Source organism: Dendropsophus ebraccatus, chromosome 6 (assembly GCF_027789765.1).
Source record: "Dendropsophus ebraccatus isolate aDenEbr1 chromosome 6, aDenEbr1.pat, whole genome shotgun sequence".
Taxonomy (NCBI): domain Eukaryota; kingdom Metazoa; phylum Chordata; class Amphibia; order Anura; family Hylidae; genus Dendropsophus; species Dendropsophus ebraccatus.
The window spans coordinates 14,182,654-14,198,335 of record NC_091459.1 but is presented as its reverse complement, the minus strand read 5'-3'; the positions used below and the strand labels follow the sequence as shown (position 1 = coordinate 14,198,335).

The following is a 15,682-nucleotide window of genomic DNA, read 5'->3' as shown; positions in this document are numbered from 1 at the left end:
AATTTGCGCGGTCCACTGGGTCATTTTGGGCCTGGTCCTCAAAGGGTTAAAACAGCCATCGTTATTTGCCATTAAATGGCGGCCATCCACTACATTTCAACAGTGTGTGAACGGATCCTTTCTGTGTTTTTAATCCACCCCTGGTTTTGGTTGAAAAATACTGATCAAATATACTGTGTGTTTTTTTTGTGTTCACGAGGATTGGACTGTGCGTTGTCCATCCCCGTAGCTGTCCTTTTTCTTATTGAAAAAAAAATTACGTTGTGTGGGAACATTGCCTAAGGCTGGGTTAACGCTATGTTTTTTTCAATCCGTTTGTTTCATCCGTTTCTGTGTAAAAAAAAAAAAAAAAAAAAAATGCATTTTTGTTTTGATCTGTTTTTTCATTGACTTCCATTATAAAAAAAAAAACTGATCAAAACGCATGTTTTTTTAAAACTTATACAAAAGGGAGCGGGGAACGAGGAGCAAACAAGCGCTGACAGCGCTCGTTTGCTCCTCCGAGTCGGCCCGTGGAATAGGGGCTTCATTAGTCCTCTCTATGCCTCAGCATGCCCAGTGTGTAGGCTTATAGCTTGGAAATGCAAGAGAGTAGAAAGCTACAAATGACAGATCTGGAATCAGTATTGTTTATTCTACTTACAGATGACTTTAGTGTAGGGGTTGAAGGTGACAGAGTCCCTTTAAATTTCACTCAATAAACAATTGTTTTGGTTCAGTAGTTCCTCCTATAGAAACTTTAATCCGACGTGGCTGGTGAGTTTTCTGCACAGTTGATGCGATCCGTTACGTTATCATCACATTCTCTAGTGTTAATTGTTGTCATTGTTGTCGCCCTGATTTCTCAGCACCAGTTTGAAGCTCACCAAGAAGAAGGCATGGTGATTTCGCATATGGCCGTGGCCGGCGTCGGCATCTGGATCGCCTTTACCGCTGGCTCCGCATTACGTCTATTTCATACAGAGACCTTTGAACACCTTCAAGATATTAATATAGCAACTCCAGTGCACAACATGTTAGCAGGTAGGTATTCCATTTACACTATAGTATACCTGTAGGTGGGCAAACCAGGGCATTATGTGGGTTTCTTTAATCGGCCATCTCCCTCTATATGGAAACCGATTTGTTATATTAGAAGCCTATGCCACATCACCCTCACCAGTATATATAAGGCTGGGTTCACACTGCGTCTTTGCAATACGTTTAATGGGAAAAAAACGGATGCAATTGCGTGTCATCCTTTTGGATCCGTTTTGCCATTGACTCTCATTATATAAAAAAAAAAAAAGGATGGAAATGGACGCGTTTTTTTACGGACACAGACTACGTTTTTCTGTCCGTTTAAAAGTAACCGATAGAAACCGGATACATTAATCAGATTGCAAACATGAACTGAGCCTTAGGGGGACTACTCATTGTATAACCTTTAACTTGAAGCCTGATAGCTTAAAGAGGTAGTTCACGAATAAAAGTTATTTCAAATCAACCGGTGCCAGAGATTTCTGATCTACTCCTGTAAAAAATCTTAAGTCTTCCAGTAATTATCAGCTGCTGTATGTCCTACAGGAAGTGGTGTATTCTATTCAGTCTGGAGAGCATGAGAGGTTTTCTATAGGGATTTGCTACTGCTCTGGACAGTTCCTGACATGGACAGAGGTGGCAGCAGAGAGCACTGTGAAAGAATACACCACTTCCTGCAGGACATACAGCAGCAGATAAGTACTGGGAGACTTGACATTTTTTTAATAGAAGTAAATTACAAATCTCTGGCACCAGTTTATTTGAAAGCAAACAAATTTTTGATGAACAACCCCCTTTAATGTGTTACAATAATGACAGTAAATAGAGTCCTAGGGAATATGGATAACACTATACTGTATTTCAGCACATATGTTAGCGTTCATGCAGATGCTTAACGTCAGAAGCGAGATTATTACTAAGCAAGAGATAAATGCTCACTTATTACTGTCATTTAAAGGACAACTTATTTCCATAAAGCACAATTCCATGTTAACCAGTCCTGTAAAGTAGTGTCTTTCATCAAGTGACAGGTACTTCTTTTTTTTTTTCTATAGTGAAGATTATTAGTGTGCTGTTTGTAATGCAGTTTACAATATTCCATCTGTCTTTTCAGTGGAATAAACCTTGCTTCAGTAGTCCCGGAACAGACCACAGTGGAAATTTGGAGGAAATAGGAAATATCCCTCTTAATACGTTTTCCACACATACAATGAGATGATAAGCGATGGTGCATCCTTGTGGCTGGGTGAAGGGTTATCACTCCATGCCATGTGTCACCGAGTGTTCCTCCCGATGAAATCACAGCGGAGAGAAATATTTACTGGGGATAAATTAGGACCAAGAATAATAAATATTCCTCTATTCCTCGAGGCATTGTCCATACAGATACACTGTAACCCACCCATTCCCTTAATGACCTTTGTTGCCCTCCTCTGCACCCCCTCCAGTTCAGCTCTGTCCTTTTTATATACCAGTGCTGTACCCAGTATATACCATGTGTGGTCTGACCAGTGAGGCAAAACTATGTTCTCATCTTTAGCATCCATGCCTGTTTTGATGCATCCCATTATTTTATCAGCCTTGGCAGCTGCTGCCTGGCACTGATCACTGATGAGTTTACTGTCCACCAATACCCCCAGGTCCTTTTCCAAAGCAGTTTTACCCAGTGTTTTATTATTTAGCAAAAAATTGTACCTGTTATTAATAAGTCCCAAATGCATAACCTTACATTTATCCACAATAAACTTTATTTGCCATTTCACCGCCCAAGCCTCCAGCTTCTCCACATCCCTCTGTAATATGATATTATCCTCCTCCGTACTGATTACTTTACTCAATTTAGTTCATTTTTGTACATTGTGATCAGATCGCCCATAAGATGCCTTTTTTCTAGCGTAAATACTGTAATTTAAAGGACAACCTATTTCCATAAAGAAATAGGCAGAAATAAAGATGGATTTTCAGGTCACTGAGGGATCAGGTTATACTATGCTGCTTATAGAAGTCTATGTAGAGGGAAAGAGGAGGGGAAAGAAGTTGTATCTTGAGAAGCACTCACAGGCACTGTTGCTTCTATTGTCCTTCTGTCTCACCTCTGTGCTGCTTTTAGAGTAACACTGCTCAGTACGGTTGTATAATGTCCTCCATGTTGCTGCTTCTGAGAGTGTGCTATAGAAATATGGGGGAGCAGAATCTCTTCTGTGTGTGTATAGAAAACGTTATAGCACTTGCTTTCCACCACTCGTTTCAATCAGTGTAAATTAGAGCGGGAGTCTGAGGATAGGGAAGGGGTGAAAAATAAAGGATATGTCATATAATGGTTACAAATGCAGCTATATCTCATGTACACACAGGGGCCGATGCTAAGACCTTAAGGTTACAAACCCACTTGGAGGGTCTGCAGCGAGTCTCCTTGCTGCGTTTTTGCAGCGAGACTCGCTGCAGATCCCAGCCCTATACTTTCATTAGCAGAGAAACTCGCAGCAGGGATGTACATTAACCCCCTAGCCGCCGGGCATTATACATTACCGGGTCCCCGTTCCTGCTTGCTTCGGGGCTCCCGGTGTCTTCACGGCCCGCCCGGCCAATCAGTGCGCTGCCGGGCAGAACGTGCCGGGAGCCGCCGAAGCAAGCCGGAGCCGGGATCAGGTAATGTATATCCTGCCCGCCCCCCCTGCAGCCCCGATCGCCCCCTGCACCCCCTGGCCGCATGATCGCCCCCCGCAGCCCCCGGCCGTACGATCGCCCCCCGCAGCCCCCGGCCGCATGATCGCCCCCCGCAGCCCCCGGCCGCACGATCGTCCCCCGGCCGCACGGGCGATCGTGCGGCCGGGGGCTGCGGGGGGCGATCGTGCGGCCGGGAGCTGCGGGGGGCAATCGGGGCTGCGGGGGGCGATCGTGTGGTCGGGGGCTGCGGGGGGCGGCCGGGGGGCTGCGGGGGGCGATCGTGCGGCCGGGGGCTGCGGGGGGCCATCCTGCGGCCGGGGGCTGCGGGGGGCGATCCTGCGGCCGGGGGCTGCGGGGGGCGATCCTGCGGCAGGGGGCTGCGGGGGGCGATCATGCGGCCGGGGGTGCGGGGGGCGATCATGCGGCCGGGGGCGATCGGGGCTGCAGGGGGGGCGGGCAGGATATACATTACCTGATCCCGGCTCCGGCTTGCTTCGGCGGCTCCCGGCACGTTCTACCCGGCCAATCAGTGCGCTGCCCTGCCGCAGCGCACTGATTGGCCGGGCGGGCCGTGAAGACACCGAGAGCCCCGAAGCAAGCAGGAACGGGGACCCGGTAGTGTATAATGTCCGGCGGCTAGGGGGTTAATGGGGCGGGCTGCAGACAAAATCGCAGCAGGGATGTACATCCCTGCTGCGAGTTTCTCTGCTAATGAAAGCATAGGGCCAGGATCTGCAGCGAGTCTCGCTGCAAAAACGCAGCAAGGAGACTCGCTGCAGACCCGCCAAGTGGGTTTGTACCCTAAAAACACTTTGAACTCTTTCCAGGGGAGACCCAGCAAATATTTATATGCAGTGAAGCAAATCACGTCCTGAGTTGATATAACTATTTCCACGTGTGTACTTGCTTATTGTTTAGGTCCAAGGTGAATTACTGACACTTAGATTTCAAAAGCAAAATATTCCAGGTGTCCTAAACAATGCTTGGAGGTTTACCAAGTAACGATGCCGATATGTCCAGCTCCGTGTCATGAATGTGAGGCCGGCCTAGTGAGGAAACAGGTGGCGGGTAGCTCACATTCTCCCATTACGGAGCTACTGTTGTGCTGTACTGCTAGATGATGAATGATTTTGATTATCTTTTATTTTTAAAGAGACTCTGTCAGTAGGATTATGCCGTCCTATCTCAGAGTAGCATAAAGTAGTGACAGAGAAGCTGAACAGAATGATGTATCACTTACATTGTTCTGTGCAGCTGATTCACAGATCTCCTCCTGAATAACATGGACAATATGTAGTCCTCCCCATTATGTGCATGAGCCCAGTAGTCCTAGATATTCATGAGAAGCAGAAAACTCCACCCACCAACTGCTGATTGGCAGTTATCTATCCATGCTGTGTATAGGCAATCGGCTGTCAGTCATCTGCTGGAAGGCGGGGGGAGGAGTGTGGCAAGAATCCTATTCTCCTGCATATTAGGAGAACGGCAGAATGATGTAAGTAAAACACAGATCCATTCAGCATTTCTGTCACTAGTTCATGCTGCCCTCATTTAAGGTGGAATAAACCTAGTGACAGATTCCCTTTAAAAGTACTGATGACAAGTTCTGAGATGGTATATAGCAGTTGGGCTCTGGTGTTTTCGCAGAGGCACTTGTCACAGTGGCCAGGAGTGGCGTTACCCATCCCTGGACACACTGGCACTGGGCTTTGTAAAGGGTAGCACAAGGTGTGAGTGCAGGTGCGGAATAAATGAATGAGCACAGAGTGCAGCACTTAAACAAAAGGTGACTTTTTCTTAAAAACTTCAGTACAATACAAGTTAATGGAGTAAACAGCCTGCTAGGTACAGATGTCAGTGGTGCTCGCGGTAGAGACATAGAGAAGAAGGTAACAGGAGAAGAAATGTAGCTTGACTTTAGAGAGGTATAGGGTTGTATTAGGGATCTTGCCTAATTAGAACTGTACTCTCCCTGCATAGTGTAGAGCGTGACTTAGTGTTTCTGTAGAACTCCTCATGCTCACGGTTAGAAGAGAGAGAACTGGAGAGAAGACTTGACAAAAGGCAATCAGCCCAGAGACTGTCAGGTTTGGTAGCATGAGCCCCAGGCCTAAACAACTTGGTGAAGCTAACCTCCCAGGATTACCCAAGGAGGCCGAGCAGATATCAGTGGGATGCTTCAGCTTAGGCTCTTTGTCCCACTGAGGATCAATCCCTTGACTTTACAGCTACCCCACCTTTGGGTTTAGCAGTGTATCTTTGTTACTTGTACGTCTCTCATAAAAGAAACCACAGCTACAGATTTCTAACAAGGGTTCTGGCCCTTGGCCAGGCCCGGATATACTGTATACTGCAGCAGGTACTCTCTCCTTCTCCACCCTCCACTAAAGACGACCCTCCCATATAACTGACTTATATAGGGGTGACCGGGTCTAACCTCCTATTGGTGGGACACTTACTGGAGAGAGGAGAGGAAAGAAGTGTAATAAGTGGATTATCTGTGAGGCACCTGCACCAGTGATTGGTCAAACAGTGAACAGAACAAAACAACAGTTAACCCTTTGTCTTCAGCCGTGCATACAGACTAATAGGAGATAGTGGGGACACCAAGTGGTGATGGAGCGGAAAGGCTGATCATTAGCTGATCGCTTCTTTAGGTCCAGACCTAAAAACATCGGCTTCCCTGAAGCTGCAGCCGCGGGACCGGTAGCATGTATAGTGCAGGAGAAGACCGGGAGTGTGGACACATGATGTATTAACTGTTTATGCAAGGGCTGCACGGACACTCATTTCCACTATTGATGGGGCCTTCATCGGCCCGTGTAATGGGACCCTTACACTGCCCACTGATTTATTTTTTTTTTTTGTGATTTCAGGCCAGCAGCGTGTGTCTGTGACTAGCTTGCTAGTCTGCCATGGATTACTAATGGTTGGGACCAGTCTTGGTGTCATTGTAGCATTTCCAGTCCCCCGTCTACAGGGGATTCCGAAAGTAACCGGTAAGTGCTCTCTGGAGAAGATTAAAGGGGTTGTCCAGCAAAAATCTTTCTTTCAAATCAACTGATATCAGAAAGTTATATAGATTTGTAATTTACTTCTATTAAAAAATCTCAAGTCTTCCTGTACTTATCAGCTGCTGTGTGTCATGTAGGAAATGTTGTTTTATTTTCAGTCTGACACAGTGCTCTCTGCTGACATCTCTGGCCGAGACAGGAACTCTGTCTCGGTTTTCTATGAATCCCCATAGAAAACCTCTCCTGCTCTGGACAGTTCCTGTCTCGGCCAGAGATGTCAGCAGAGAGCACTGTGTCAGACTGAAAATAAAACATTTCCTGCAGGACATACAGCAGCTGATAAGTATGGGAAGACTGGAGATTTTTTTTATAGAAATAAATTACAAATCTATATAACTTTCTGATTGATTTGAAAGAAAAAGATTTTCGCTGGACAACCCCTTTAAGCAATGTTTTCAATCATCTGCTAGAAAACAAGGCCGATGTGCTCCGTTGGCGTTTCTGTACACTGTGTATTTTATTTTGAGGGCTCCAGTGCTGTGTCACCTGCAGCACACAGAGGGCGACACCTGTTGTCTTAGATCAGTCCCAAAATCAAAACATAATGGGAAGTAAGAAGCTCACCAAGGCTGTGTTCTTACGTGTTTTTTTTGGCAAAATCTTTGTGCAAACTGCTGCTGTTTTATTGTGACACAAATTTGCCAAAATTGCTACAAAACTGGTAGAAAAAAAAAACAGTGAAACTGCAATGTGTGCACACAGCCCTAACCCTTTAAATGGAAATTAAAGGGGTAGTTCACCAAAAAATAATAATAATTCTTTCAAATCAACTGGTGCCAGAAAGTGCCAAAGACCAAGTCTTTTAGTACTTATCAGTTGCCGTATGTCCTGCAGGAAATGGTGTATTCTTTCCAGTCTGGAAAGCAGGAGAGGTTTTCTATGGGGATTTGCTACAGCTCTGGACAGTTCCTGCCATTAACAGAGGTGGCAGCAGAGAGCAGTGCAGAGTGGAGAGAATACACCACTTCCTGCAGGACATACATCTGCTGATAAGTACTGGAAGAATTAAATTTTTTTGTTTAAAGTAAATAACAAATGTCTGTCACTTTCTGGCACCAGTTAATTAAAAAAACATATGTTTGTGAACTACCCCTTTAAGTTAACATCTGATGCATCTCTGTAGTTTAAGATGAATGCACAAGTGTAACACCCAGTGGGTGAAGCTGTAAAGCATAGCCTCTGTGTTTCTCCTGTTAGCTGGGACTAGATACCTCTGCCAAGTTAATGGAATCTCTCACCAACTTCTTTATTTGTCTTGTAACTCAGAACATCGGAAACCTGATGATCTCGCTCATTTGACACTATGTCATTGTTTTGGTTTGCTCTGTTTTTCAGACCGGCCGAGCCGCTTTTATTTTCTTGATAAATGTGTTTTTTTTATCTTGTTTTTCTTTAATGACATCAACAGTTAGGACAGAGGAAAGATGTTTTTTATATGATATCCAACCCATCTGGCAACATTACCAATAGAACATATCCGCTTAATATGGAGTTTTAAGAATCGTTCACACTGTACAGCGAAATGGTTGTTATTTAAAGGCAATACTCCGATATATGGGGCTAGGTTAAGGCACAGTAAAATAAAAGCTAATTCTGAATATAATTTTAAATGGGTATTCCACTCAAACGTAACTTTTGATATGTTGCTGCCCATGGTGAGAGTAACAATTCCTTCCATACTTGTTATTATCTCTTTAGTCTCCTTCCCCCAGTTCTCAGCAGCTGCTTTCTGCTGAAGACAGAAAAATCTGTGTGTGAGCTTTTCTCTCTGTCTCCCCCTCCCTTCTGAGACAGCTGATGAAGTCCCTGGCAGGTTTTATCTGCAACATTCTAGCTTCTTTGTAACGCCAGGAGGGTCAAGTTACTAATGGTTAACCCCCTTCAGTATTAAGCGTGTATTAGTTGTCATTCATGTGTCCACAGCATTGCATGACTGTGTGGTGGATATTAATAACAGCTTGGTTCCATTTTACAGGGAGAGGAGTGGTATCTTACCATTCACACCATGGTGCTGTCAAATTCCTGGTAATGGCGACTGCTGTAAACAAAAAGCACAAGCGGACACCAAGCCGATCCAGCCAGACCTCAAATGTGGGGGAGAAGACGGAGGACGCATGCAGCGCTCATATACAAAACGAGGAGGCCGGATCTTCTACAACCAGCAACAATAATGACAGTGCTGTGTGGCTTGGGGGCTCCATGGGATCCATTGCACAAAAAAGTGACCTCTCTTCTTCCTCGTGTTCTCTGACGCTGTCACATGGCTCCAATTCATACGACCTAGGGAGGGAAGATTGCACTCTGTATGATCTGCTAAGTGACCCCAACGTGGCACCGCAAAGCGGCCGAAGACAAAGAGCAGGGAAGCTTAAGGCGGATTCCGTCCTGGTCATCTCTGGTGGACAGGGCCACAGAAGAGTAAACAAGAAGCCTAAACCACAGCGTCAGGAAGAGCCGGTTTCTTCTGCTATGGTTTGGCAGATCCCTTTGTTACACGTTTAATGAGACACGGGAGTACAGTAAATGTGTGCCATAGTTCATACAGTATTCTACTGCCATCTGCGCCTTCCCATTTTTAAAGGGGTACTCCAGCAAAAATCTTTTTTTCTTTCAGAACTGGTTTCAGAAAGTTATACAGATTTGTAATTCTTTTCTATTTAAAACTCTCAAGTCTTCCAGTACTTATCAGCTGCTGTATGTCCACAGGAAGTGGTGTTTCCTATTTCAGTCTGACACAGTGCTGACATCTCCTTCCGAGACAGGAACTGTCCAGAGCAGAAGAGGTTTTCTCTAGGGATTTGCTGCTGCTCTGGACAGTTCCTGACATGGACAGAGGTGGCAGCAGAGAGCACTGTGTCAGACTGAAAAGAATACAACACTTCCTGCAGGACATACAGCAGCTGATTGAGATTTAAGATTTTAAGTAGAAGTCAATTACAAATCTGTATAACCTTCTGAAACCAGTTGATTTGAAAGAAAAGATTTTCGCCGGAGTATCCCTTTAAGTCTCTTAACACTTAAGTATCCTAACCCAATCCTGTTCCCTTATCCAAACTATTCCTATATCTATTCAGAGTATAGGGATGGATCCGTCACCTTATTCCACGAGAAATCTATGCTGCAGCCAATCCGCAATCCACTTCATTGTCCGTTGTCAGTGTCTATGGTACAAGAACTAACGCCCACGAATATCTATTGTTTGTTTCTCCGGACGTGATGAGCTATGAGCCGGCCTCTCCTACACAGGTACAGTCATGGACGGGGAGGAGAGTCCACTAGTAATACTGGAATGGGATAAGCCATTATGTATGTATTATATAAGCAACCAAACTGGACGTGAACAAAGCAAAGTGTCCGTTAGTAGAAGATGGAACATGTTCTATCTGCATCATGAACTTTGTAGTAGCCACTCAATGCTCAAATGAATGTCTGTCCTTTATACTGTTGTGCATGTAAACCAGTGTGTTACCACTAAAGTCTATGGGCCTAGTTTATGGGTGAATGAATAGGAGTGAAAGTTGTATCGATGTGTAACATGGCTGGGCTGATGATGACTCATAATAATAGACATTTTATTGGAAATATAATAGATTCAAAGGATATCACCAGAAAAAAAAACAAAAAAAAAACAAGTTTTATTAAAGTAAGTAATATGGATATAATTCAGAGGTTTTGGTTTTCTATGTCTGTGGGAGAAGAAACCGCGGCCAAGATGCCCGAATGCAAATGTGGCGGTTTTTACGGACTGTCTTGCATGACTTGGCCCGTTTTATTATTAGGCATGGCCTTGGTAAAACATGGTCGTCGTAATAAAAGGTGCATGGCCTAAATGCACCTACATTTTGGCGCATGAATTTTGCTTGAAGTGACTCTCACCTCCCCAACTGCTTGTACCTTCGGATAGCTGTCTCTAATCCAAGATCTGTCCTGGGGTCCGTTCAGCAGGTGATGCAGTTATTGTCCTAAAAAACAACTTTTAAACTTGCAGCCCTGTGTCAAATTGGCGTGGCCTAGAGTGTCTGTGCCCTTGGCCTGCACCGTCTTTCCTCTCCACCCTCCTCATCATTAGGAACGCCCCTGGGCAGGATTTCTCCTATTCATCACTTGTCTGAACACTGCACATGGTCCTTAATGATCAAGCACATGTGCAGTGTTCAGACAAGTGATGAATAGGAGAAATCCTGTCCAGGGGCATTCCTAATGTTGAGGAGGGACGGAGAGGTGGTGCAGGCCTGGGGCACAGACACTCTAGGCCACGGCAATTTGACACAGGGCTGCAAGTTAAAAAGTTGTTTTTTAGGACAATAACTGCATCACCTGCCGAACGGACCCCAGGACAGATCTTGGATTAAAAGCAGCTACCTGAAGGTACAAATGGTTGGGGGGACAAATTGTGCGTACAGAGTCACTTTTAAGCAAGTCGTCCAATAGTCTAAACCAGGGATGTCTATCTCAGGCCCTCCAGCTGTTATATAACTACAATTCCCATCATGCTAAACCTTTAGCTGTGCAGGCATGATGGGAATTGTAGTTTTCTAACAGCTGGAGGAACTGAGTTTGACACCCCTAGTCACCCTGATACACAGTGATAAATCTGGCACATTTGAGGTCTGTCTAACTTTGCACTGTGTAAGGCCTGCTTCACACATGCCTTATTTCTGTCTCTTTTGTGGATCCGGACGTATGGTCAGAATACTGAGCCATTCATTCCTATGGACCATTATACACATCCAAAATTTTACGGATTTGTTCGGCACGAATAGTCTATAGTGAGTGAAGGGATCCATTCCATATAATACACAGAATTCCTCATCATTTCTGTTTACTTTGCAGCTTTAATCGGCGGTTCATCTTCTCTGCCATGTTCACGCACTGGTTATTGCTTCATTACTTTGAGTGACAACTAGGGATGAGCAAATTTACAGTAGGAACAAAGTGAAGAGCTTCGTTAGGATTGGCTGGCAGCTTGTCAGGCTGCTGGCTTTGACGTCCGCTCCGCTCCGCGCTGCTTCGGCTACTGGGAAGAGCTGGATCCAGTCCAGCTGACAGCAGAAGATTGCATTGCTGTGAATTGCAGGGGAACCGATCAGCTTTCGTGCAAAGTCCAGCACTCAGGGGGTCAGTCAATCTAGTCAGTGTGACTGTATTCTGCTATGACCCTATAGCTACTTACTGACAGATGGGAATCAGTAAAAGATGTTGGTTGGGAGTTTTTCGCTATAGCTTATCCTGATGGATTTTGGGCTGTCCGTTCTTTGCTGCTGACAGTGTGTTTTTTGAACATCCAGTGACGTTCCACTCCCTCTGGAAACGGACGGTCAGCATAGATCCTATACTGTCTGTGCTGACTGGCCGTTTCCAGAGGGAGCAGGACGTCCACCAGATGTTTACAATACACAGTGGTCAGGAACTTACTGGACTCAGGGTGCATTTACACAGAAAGATTATCTGACAGATTTGAAGCCAAAGCCAGAAACAGACTATAAACAGAGATCAGGTCATAAAGGAAAGCCTGAGATTTCTCCTCTTTTCAAATCCATTCCTGGCTTTGGCTTCAAATTACATGGCCCGATGACTTTCTGTAAGCGAGCATCCATCTCCTAGATTGGTGCTCACTTACAGAAAGTCATCGGGCCGTGTAATAGGACCCTTACAGTATCTCGTGCAAGTACAAAAAGGTGATAATTTTCAAGTCAGTCCATTGTTTTGCAGTTGCTTAAAGTATCACTGTCGTTTTTCTTTTTTTTTTTTTTTGCAGAAATCAATAGTACAGGTGATTTTAAGAAATTTTGTAATTGGGTTTATTAGGCAAATATGCCATTATCTGCATTCAAAAAGACTTTCCCCAGGCCCCCCCCCCCCTCCTCTCTCTCATCCACTGCTCATTATCAGGAAATCTTGACTCTTTTACATCAGTCGATTCGTGTCTGTTCTATAGAGGGGGGGAGGAGGGAGATTAGTCGCCAGCAGAGAGCAGAGAACAAAGCCAGTATTCAGAGGTCAGTGCTGAGAGGAGATAGCCGGTGATGTAGTTGTAAATTAACTCTTTGTTGTCCTGTTTTGGTGCCTCATCTCCCTCCACCCCTTCCCTCTCCATAGAAAACCATGAAGACAGGGGGGGAGAGCTTCAAAATGCTTTTTCATGATAAAAATGCATTTTCAGCTAATAAACCCAATTACAAAGTTTCTTAAAATCGCCTGTACTATTGAATTCTGCAAAAAAAAAAAAAAAAAAAAAAAATGTAAATGATAATGACACTTAAATATCTAGTGGGGCAGTATAAGAAGCGGTGAACTGGCATTATACTTTGAGTGACTTCTAGCTGCTAAGATGGTGGATTATGTATATACTATATACATAGGTATTATAAACCCTGGCAAAATGTATTGCATTCCCATACTTGGAGGTTATTCACCCAGCGTATTTTTACTATGTAATAAATAGTTACTGATAAAATACAACAATGTGTAATAACTAAACATACCTAAAAACACACAAAAAGTTATTTATTGCTTTAGCGTATAGTGTATGTGCACCAAAACAAGTAAAGGAAAAACATGTGGGATTACTCAATGGTAAGGAAACAATTATGGACCCATTGACAAAAAAAGGTTTGAAATGTCGTCTTGTTTTCTGTTCAGCTGCCCATTTGACTTCTTAAAAGCGACTGTACCAGCTAAAGCTTTATCTGTCCAGGCATGATGGGAGTTGTAGTTTTGCAACAGCTGGAGAGCTGAAGGTTCCCCATCCCAGATCTAAATGATACTAGGTTGTACACTTCAGCCACATGTTCTTTGATTCAAATATTGTTTATGTACAGGTCAAATTTTAAAGGGTAGTTCACCAATTTCTTTCAAATGCACAGGTGCCAGAAAGTGCCAGAGATTTGTAATTTACTTCTATTTAAAAAAAAAAAAAAAAAACTCAAGTCTTCCAGTACTTATCAGCTGCTGTATGTCCTGCAGGAAGTGGTGTATTCTCTCCAGTTTGACACAGTGCTCTCTGCTGCCACCTCTGTCCGTATCAGGAACTGTTCAGAGCAGCAGCACATCCCCATAGAAAACCTCTCCTGCTCTTCAGACTGGAAAGAATACACCACTTCCTGCAGGACCTACAGCAGATGATAAGTACTAAAAGACAAGATTTTTTAATAGATTACAAATCTCTAGCACTTTCTGGCCCCAGTTGATATGAAAGTTTTTTTTAAACCACAAGCTTTTTTTTTTTTTTTTTTAAACTGAAGCCAAGCAAAGGCCACAAGACTGTATCCAGCAATCTCAGAGTTCTTCCCAGACATATTTGCACATGGCAGATTGTTTGCTGCTTAATGGTGCGTTCACACCTACAGGATCTGCAGCTGATTTTCTGCAGCAGATTTCATTTAAATAACTGAACACAGCGTCAAATCTGCTGCAGATCCTGTAGGTGTGAACGCACCCTAAGGAGTTAAATGTATGCAATAGCCGTGAGTCACTGTGTAAAATCTTCTGCCAAGTAGATTGAACTACAGTATGTGTCATTTTCTTCCTGATTGTGCAATTTTGTTATGTATAAACTTGTGTCTTTCCACCCTGATTATACAGTGTGTGAGAGGGAAGAGGCTGTATACCTGGAAGGATTGTCAGGAGAACAGCGTACGCCCCATAGTAGTTACCCTAAAAGCTGCACTTATTTTCTATTCCTTCAATTTCCGTTTATAAACAAAACCTAATATGCTGGGCCAGATAATACCCTGTTTCCCCCAAAACAAGACAGTGTCATATTAATTTTTGCTTCCAAAGATGCGCTAGGTTTATGGTCTACTGTATACTGTTATAATGGTATACGGTACAGTCTGGAGACTGTAATAATCTCCCACAGAGGTTTCTGGACCACTTGAACAGCAGGGATGGTATTGTAGCTTCCAGCCACCATGGGGAGCTCACCAAAGCACACTTGTACAGCACAGCAGGGACAGCGTATAGTATTGCAGCTTCCAGCCACCATGGGGAGCTCACCACAGCACACTAGTACAGCAAAGCAGGGACAGCGTACAGTATTGCAGCTTCCAGCCACCATGGGGAGCTCACCACAGCACACTAGTACAGCAAAGCAGGGACAGCGTACAGTATTGCAGCTTCCAGCCACCATGGGGAGCTCACCACAGCACACTAGTACAGCAAAGCAGGGACAGCGTATTGTATGGCGGCTTCTGGTCACCAGGGGGAGCTCACCACAGCACAGCAGGGACAGCGTATGGTATGGTGGTAGTTGGTAGGATAATGGCAGACTGTGTGCAGCTCTACATCTGGCAGTAAGGGACAGCAACGATGGGGGCGGGCGACTGGCCTCTTGATGCCTTGCCTACAAGTGATGGTCGCGGAAAAGACATGTCCTGCATGCAGCTGCTCTGCAACCAACGGTGAAGGTAGGGGACAGTGGTGGGGGGCTAAAATGAATCAGCTGCCTACCCTGGTGTTCTGTTGCATGTTCCGTGGGCATGCCTCCAAGCAAAAACTTTGCTAGGGGGAGGCCTTACATTTAGCAATTCAGCAAAACCTTACTAGGTCTTATTTTTAGGGGAACAAGGTAGGAGGGGCTGTGGGAGCCTTTTCCCCATCCGTGCCATGTTAGGACAATACAATATGGTATCCACTGATTTCAAAGAGCACAAGTGATCCTACATAGCAGAGACCTGTGGTGTATGTCTGGCACCCCATTTGGCTCTTGGCCCCCTCTATGATCCCTCCATGGCATTTTAGAATGACTTGTCAACCCCCTTTATAATACAAACATGGAAAGAAAACCGCACTAACCATCGAGGTTGCAAAGTATGGAGTGTGTTATAATAAAGATTATATGTAGAAATGCTCTGCTGTATTTACATTTATATACATTAACAATATCTTCCAATATGTCAGGTCTAATATATACCATCTGG

The 15,682-nt window shown here is 44.5% G+C and overlaps 1 protein-coding gene across 2 annotated transcripts in view; it reads left to right on the top strand.

Annotated features, from left to right (window-relative positions):
• ARHGEF10 (Rho guanine nucleotide exchange factor 10) overlaps window positions 1-9,613 on the top strand; it is a 109,465-nt gene extending 99,852 nt beyond the window's left edge. For both annotated transcript variants that reach the window (XM_069974529.1, XM_069974528.1), the window contains exons 27-29: window positions 849-1,023; window positions 6,564-6,686; window positions 8,737-9,613. In XM_069974529.1, coding sequence (XP_069830630.1) covers window positions 849-1,023; window positions 6,564-6,686; window positions 8,737-9,263 — 825 coding nt within the window. In that variant the 3' untranslated portion in view covers window positions 9,264-9,613. The remainder of the gene's footprint in view (window positions 1-848; window positions 1,024-6,563; window positions 6,687-8,736) is intronic.
• The last annotated feature ends 6,069 nt before the right edge of the window (window positions 9,614-15,682 follow it).